Source organism: Hirsutella rhossiliensis, assembly GCF_020360975.1.
Source record: "Hirsutella rhossiliensis strain HR02 chromosome Unknown scaffold00004, whole genome shotgun sequence".
Taxonomy (NCBI): Eukaryota; Fungi; Ascomycota; class Sordariomycetes; order Hypocreales; family Ophiocordycipitaceae; genus Hirsutella; species Hirsutella rhossiliensis.
Window position 1 is genome coordinate 4541092 of NW_025408670.1, and position 7425 is coordinate 4548516.

General features: G+C 42.1%; 2 protein-coding genes across 2 annotated transcripts; both read left to right on the plus strand.

Annotated features, from left to right (window-relative positions):
- Positions 1–342: 342 nt before the first annotated feature.
- Positions 343–861, plus strand: HRG_04753 (DDE superfamily endonuclease domain-containing protein; the record flags this gene model as incomplete). The annotated part of the gene is made up of 2 exons (XM_044863224.1): positions 343–779; positions 840–861. The coding sequence occupies 2 exons, from the start codon at positions 343–345 to the stop codon at positions 859–861; spliced, it is 459 nt and encodes a 152-aa protein (XP_044721838.1).
- Positions 862–6603: 5742 nt separating this feature from the next.
- HRG_04754 (trichodiene synthase (TRI5) domain-containing protein) lies at positions 6604–7131 on the plus strand (the record flags this gene model as incomplete). The annotated part of the gene is made up of 1 exon (XM_044863225.1): positions 6604–7131. The coding sequence occupies one exon, from the start codon at positions 6604–6606 to the stop codon at positions 7129–7131; it is 528 nt and encodes a 175-aa protein (XP_044721839.1).
- Positions 7132–7425: the final 294 nt, after the last annotated feature.

A 7425-nucleotide genomic window follows, 5' to 3' on the forward strand; every position in this document is an offset into this window, starting at 1 on the left:
AATGCAGAAAGGATGCATTTTCTGCTCTTCAGAGGCTTTCTCAGACACAGGAAAAGCAACTTACCGAATGGATTCTCATTCAGGACGCCTTGGGCCTTCCTCCCACTCACTCGCAGATCAGGCAGTTCGCGCAGCGCATGCTCGCCGTCAAAGGAGACCACACCGCTCGGAAAACACTGGATGCAAGCATTTTTAAGACGAAATCCTGCAGTTCGGACCCAGAAGTGCCATCACAGAGACTCTGCGCGTGTCAACGGCGCTTCTACCGAGGTAATTCGGCCTTGGTTCAACAATTTCTTCCTTCCCGAGATTCTGGCTATTAAGCCGGAGAACAGGTACAACATGGATGAAGCAGGCATCATGGAAGGACTTGGGGAGAATGGCCTGGTCGTTGGCAGTGCTGAAAAACGATCTGTACAAAAGAAGACGCCTGGTTCTCGGGTCTGGACGTCGTTCATCGAGTGCGTGTCCGCTGCCGGCACCTTCCTCCCTCCACTCGTCATTTTCAAGGGCAAATCGGTCCAGCAACAGTGGTTCCCAGAAGATCTCAGTACTTTTAGTGACTGGCAATTCACTGCGACAAAGAACGGCTGGACTTCGGACCAAACTGCGGTGGAGTGGCTCGGAAAAGGGTTCATTTCAAAAAACCAGCCACCCGACCCCTCGGGGCGAAGACTGCTAGTATTTGACGGCCACGGAAGTCACGAGACGGGTGACTTCATGTATCTATGCTACCAGCATCAGATTCACCTTCTTTCTTACCTCCCCATACCTCTCATGTGTTGCAACCGCTCGATTTGTCTGTCTTCTCCGCTCTTAAGCACTACTACCGCAAACAGGTCGGATTTCTCAGCCTCCTGACCGATTCAAGCCCAGTCGGCAAGCAAAACTTTCTTTCCTGCTACCAAAGCACGCGAGCAAGCGCTCACTGTGTCAAACATCAGGGTGGCTGGAAGCGACGGGTTTGTGGCCGGTGTCGATGGCGAAGCCACTTTGAGCCCTCTTCTGCTGGAGAACAGCAACAGACGCAAAAGAACGCGAAAAATGTGGCCAATGCATTCAATAGCCACTTACCCACCAGTGACTGGCAATCAGACACATCCCAGATTGCGTGGTCGACCCCGAGGCGCTCGCAAGATCTGAAGGTTCAGGTAGTTCAATTCAACCAGCTAGACGACGACGTGCCCACGAAGAGATTGCTGTTCAGGAAGATCACAAAGGGTTTGACGAGAAGGATGGCCTTTTAGCAAAGCTCAATTGCAGATTCAGGCACTGGAAACACAATTGGCGGCCGTCAAGCCGAAAAAAGGAAGAGGTGGTCACGAGCCCGAATTCGAGGTTCGCCAATATTGAGGCAATACGACGGGCGCAGGAGGAGGTGAACGCAGCTGAGAATGAAGAATCTGATGAAACCGAAGCTGAGGTTTCAGAAATAGGTGACGATTGTATCGTAGTGCACGGTGGTGGGCAGTGAGAAGGGATTGAATTAATGGTGTTGAAAATGGTCGTGATTTTTTTGGGGTGCCCAAAACAGGGGGGTGCCCATTTCTATGTGCAGGGACTTATTTCTCTAAGGACTTTCCCCCCCTTCTTCCTTTAAGATTTCTTTCCTCTACCTTCCTCGTTAGCTTCTTCTTTCCTTTACCTATAAGGATCTCTTTTTCTTCTTCTATTGCTATTTCTCACCGTTGGTCTCTAGTTAGCCTATTAGCCCGTTGCTTGGTCTATCCCTTGGTCTCTCGTTAGCCTATTCCTTGGCCCGCTGCTTGGTCTATTCCTTGGTCTCCCGTTGGGCTGTTTCTTGGCTGCTTGGCTGCTTGGCTGCTTAGCTGCTTGGCTGCTTAGCTGCTTGCCTGCTTGCCTGCTTGTCTATTTCTTTATTCCTTGGCTGTTGCCTGCCTGCTTGCTTACCTAGCAGACGAGGGCGTCTGTTCTTTATTATGGAGGAGTTTGACGGGGGCATCTATACCCCAAGGAACACACATAGCCCGCGCAGCAGAGTCTTTGGCAGGGTCCTTAGCAGGATCCTTGGCAGAGTCTCTGGCTAGCCCTCTTCTTAATTAGATGATCCCTTGGCCCCTATTCGTCTAGGGAAGAAGGAGGGAAAATTCGGTCTATAAAAGAGGTCTCTTTTCCTCCTTAGCTAGCAGATAGTATTAGCATCGATATCTTCTTCTATATCCTCTTTTGCTAATATACCTTTTTAGCCCTCTTTGCCTTTGCCTTGCCCTACCTAGTGCTTTCTCTTTTCCTTCGTTCCCTTTAGACTCCCTCGTCCTTCGGTATCTAGCTACTGCTGTTGCCGTTAGCGTGGGTATATCTTTAGGTGTGTGCTATAGTCACTGTTAAAATAAGAGGAATTAAACTAACCTTTCCTTTATCTTAACCTTTATAGCTACCCTTTCCTTAATTAGTTATAAGCCCTTAGGCTTTATAGCTAGCTAGGACTATTAATAAGAGCCTAGGCCCTTATTAGCTTCGCTATAGCCTTAAAGGCTATATATAAGTAATAATATAAAAATAAAAATAAAAGACTTTTATTATAGCTTTATTTACTAATAAAAATATATACCCTTTATAGTAGGCTGTTTTAACTAGCTAGTATTCTTACTTATAACCTTAGTATAGTCTTTACTTAGCTAAAGGGGTACCTCTTTTTAGCTCCTTCTTTCTTTTTCTATTACTAGTATTTTTAGCTCCCTAAATCCCTCTTACTTAAGGATATCTCTAAGAACTATAAAATTAAGCTATACTTTATAATAGTTATATATAAAGGAGCTTACTTAAATAATATAACTCCCTTAGCTTAAGGATATAATATAAGCCTAACTTAAGTATAGGAATATCTTAATACCTTCTTTTAGCTAGCTATATATAGTTACTATACTTATATAAGCCCCTCTCTTATCTTAATATATAGACTAAGATATAAATTACTAAATTTACCTTTCTATTCCCTTATTTCTTTTACTATACTCTTAAGTATCTACTTAAGAATTACCTTATCCCTCTTTTATTTATAGTAAGTAGTAGCAATTCCTAGCTCTCTTATATAAGAGTAAAGATTAAGCTATATAAGCTTAAAGAGGCTTTTCCTACCGCCGCCTTATGCCGCCGTAGTCGACTTTGCCCGCCGCCGCTCTTACCGCCGCGGATGACTTCTGCCTTTGCAGACGGGAAGTTATTCTCTTATCTTCCCACCAGCAGCGCCCGACTCTCCCGTCGACCGCACGCCGCACCAGCAGCAGTCAATTGACTGCCGCACCAGCAGCGACTGACTCGTCGGCCGCACGCACTAGCAAGCGCCCGACTCTCTCGTCGGCCGTAAGCATCAACTATGGCCACGTCTGATTATTCCGCCCGTACCCACGGCCCCGGGACCTAATTGGAACCTTCGTGCCGGCGGCGGCCGCGATCCTCGCCGCCCGGCCCGATGACCTGTGCCGCCTACGGCCGGTCTCACACAACGACCTCTGCTGCCCACGGCGGCCGCGTTCCTCGCCGCCCGACCAAGCAGTCCAACGACCTCCGCTGCCCACACACACAGCCCTGCCATACGCACGGCCCACTAGATAAGACTATAGGCAGTCTTTCTTTTCTTTGTGAGGGGGCAATTTAATGCAAAAAGGAAGGATGTCGCCGTGGTTAGCTAGTCACGTGCCCAGCCGTACGACGTCCGGCTTACGCGTCCCCTTTCTCCATTTTTACTAGTTTTATATAGGGCATTCCCCCCCCCTTTCCTTTAGCTAGCATTAATTAATTACCTTATCCCTCTTTTATTTCCCCTATAGTATAGTAGTTATATACCTAGGAGGACTAGTAGCTATAATGCTAGAGTTAGTTTAAATCCGGCTAAGGGTATAATTAATTTTAAGTTAGACTAGTAGACTATACTAACCTACTTATTAATTAGCTAATTAGCGCTTCTAAAAGTGCTTATAAATATACTAGTAGTCTAGCCCCGCTATAAGTAAGCCGGCCTAGACCTCGCCTACCTAGACCTAGCGACGAATTTATTAGGGCCTTTACTTAACCTTAGTCTAGGCCCCTTAACCGGGAAAAATAAAAACCTAGGGCCGATACTAATAACTCTATAAGTACGGCGCGAACCTAGTACGATAACCCGACTACCGGCCTAGCTAAAGGCTAGTATAAGTAAAATAGCCCGCTAAGCCTTATAGTAAAAAAAATAAGGTAGAGCTTAGGAAGATATTATTTTAAGATAAGGTTTAGGATAATTATATAATTAACTATTAACTAAAAACGCTTATACTACTAATTAATACTATATACCCTATATATATAAAGGAGTTACTTTCTAAGGTTACTTTATAGTAGGGCTAATATAATTCCGACTAATTAAATAAGACTAAAGATAGCTAGTATAAGTTTTTTATATATTATAACCGCGACCTTATATAAAGGCAGACTAGCTATAAAAGAAGGGAGGGTTTTCCTTTAAGTACTTTAGTTTTTCCCTCTTATTTTTAACGCTAAAGTTCTAGATACCTTTAAATAAGTTACTAGTATAATCTTAATATCCCTTTTTTATTTATAGTAAAACTTTAGCTAGATTTTTTAAAGAGGAATTTTAAAGGTTTCTATATATAGTTAATTTCCTAACTTAAAAGGAGTAAGCTAAGCTTATAACCTCTTAAGGTATATAAGTAATAATAGAATTTTAAGAAACTAAGGAATTATATAATACTATATAATAAAAGGAAAGAAGGAATATAAGGTAGAGTTTTTAACGGAATTTATTAATAGTATATTAGTATATAAAAGAGGTTTTAAGGTAATAATCCTTCTCGCTATTTATTAGTAAATACATAGTCTTTTATAGAAAGTTATAGCTAAACCGGAGTATATTTTTAGACCGGCTTTAAGCTTCTATAAGCCTAAGATCTAATAGACTTAGTAATAGTCTTTATATAACTATAAGTATCTTAGTTCTAGCATTATTTATATTTAAAGGAGGCTTATTATATTAAAGATCTTAGTATATTTTAAGCTTATTATAAGCTAGGCGCTATTTCTTTAATTATTAAATAAACAATAACTAGTAATCCTTTTAATATATAATAGTATAAAAATTAAGAAGCGTTTCTAAATTTATAAGATAGGAATTCTTTCTATAATTAATATACTACTATTAGCTTATATAGTAAGGAATATATATTATAGCTACTTTATTTTTAGTAGGAAGATACCTTTCCTTATAATTATTAAGGCTAAGAACGTTAAGGAAGCGTTTTTATATTTAGTAATACTATTAATAGCTCTAGAATATATCTTAAATCTTATTTTTATTATATAAGTTATATTTAATATAATAAGAAAGATTAATTATATAAAGATACCTTAAAAAAACTTATATTACTATCTTACCTTTAAGAGCTTTAAAATAAAGCTTTTAGCGGTTATTATAGATATCTTTTAGATAGTAGAAAGCTAAAGAAGGTTTAGCTTTATATTTAGCTTACTCTATAGTACTATAAAGAATTTACTACTATTATTATTAGCAGAGATATCTATAAATTTAATAGGCTAGAGCTTATTTAGAATAACTCTATGCACTGGAATTTATAGTTTTAATTAATCATACGAGCATTAAACGTTTAAGAGCGTTTAGAGATCTACTTAGCTCGCTATACTCCTACCCCTAAGCCCCTAAGCTTACTAGCATATTATAAAAGGGGATCTAGATAGCTATGCAGTTAAGCTGTTTCTTACTAAAGTGCGCATTCCTATGCTTAGGCATCTAAGTGTTTAGTATATATTAGATTAGCGGTAATTAAGCCTAACTATATTCGTAGCTCTATTCTCCTTAGGGTATAGATTTCGCAGCTAGTTCCCATTCCTAGGCTATTAGAATCTTAATACTTTGCCTCTCCTTAGCTTAAGAAATTGTTCTCCTATAATTTATATAAAAAGCTTAACTGCTCCTTAAGTAATACCAACCCCTAACCTTAGTATCTCGTCTTTTATTAAAAGCTTAACTGATCCTTAAGCGATACTAGCCCCTAACCTAAGTATCTCATCTTCGGTAGAATTCCCTTCACCTGCATGCTCATATTAATATAATGGCGCTAAATAAGGTATGCTTCTAAACTTTCCACCAGTCCGATATATTAAATATAGTTAATAACATAGAACTTACTTGAGGAATAGTTATCTCGCGCTACTATCCGAGAGACTCTATCATACTTCGTTAAAGGGGTCACGGGTGGTCGCGAGATAGACGCCGATGCACTTAGCTTGACGTCTGTTAGCAAGCTCCGTGAGGCGGTAGTTTTGGAGTTGGAGTCATCAAGTCTCCGAGAGCACTGGCATCTAATCAACTCCAAAGACCAGTTCAATCTGTCGTGCTATGTGGCAGTTGACTTCACGCCGTCACATCCGGTCGATTATCAGGTCATAGTAGCGCAGCTCACCATTTTTTTCTTCCACGCCGAAGATATACTCGAACATAAGCCCGACGTTCTACGGCGCCTGCAGCTCAATGTTGCCACCAGCCAGCCATGCGGAGACCCAGTGCTCGACTGGTACGCTCGTGAGCTGATACCACGCCTATGGCAGCACTTCGACCCGCTTGTTGCCAACATGATCGTCGTAGCCTGCTACGACTTTTGCAACGGCATCGGCATCGAGTCGCTAGCCAAGGACACCAATTCGCAACTGGAGACGCCTGGTTTCCCGGATTGGCTGCGCTTTAAGACGGGGCTATCACCCATGTATGCGCTGCTAGCGCTGGCATGCGCCTCGGACTCGAAGCTGCCCACGTGCACGGGCGGGTTCGAGAAGTATGTACAAGTCATCCCTGATGTTATCCTCTTTACCAACATTGTCAACGACGTTATCTCCTTCTATAAGGAGCTGTTGGCCGGTGAGAAGGGAAACTACATTGACATGCGCGCCCAGAGGGACGACGTGGACGTGCTAGTTGCGATGCGTACCTTGGCTGACGAGGGCATACGCATCCGCGAGCGCGTACTTATCGCTCTAGCCGGCGCGCCCGAGTACTATGCGAACTTTGATGCGTATGCAAAGGGTATTACTCACTTTCATACCTCGTCTCCGCGTTATCGTTTAATGGAGCTATTTGTGTCAGAGGAGACTGCCTGTCTCTAGAGGATTCTACAGTCATGGCGGGCTGATATGATCATGATAGTGATTTGTATTGCGCCCGGAGGATATGTCAAGATCAGGACGCTCATTAACTGCTGCCTAACAGGCATCTGGCAGTTCGTAATGTCATATTAGTGATGGATTCGAACCTTCTAGATGACATCATCAGCTAAGCTGCCTGGGTGGCGAAATCGCCACTCAACCTAAAATCAGAAGTATAAGAAGCCAACTTTTTATCATTACTTAGCTAGAGAATCAAGAGTCTTTCGTTGCCCGATTCACAGGGGATCTTCTGCC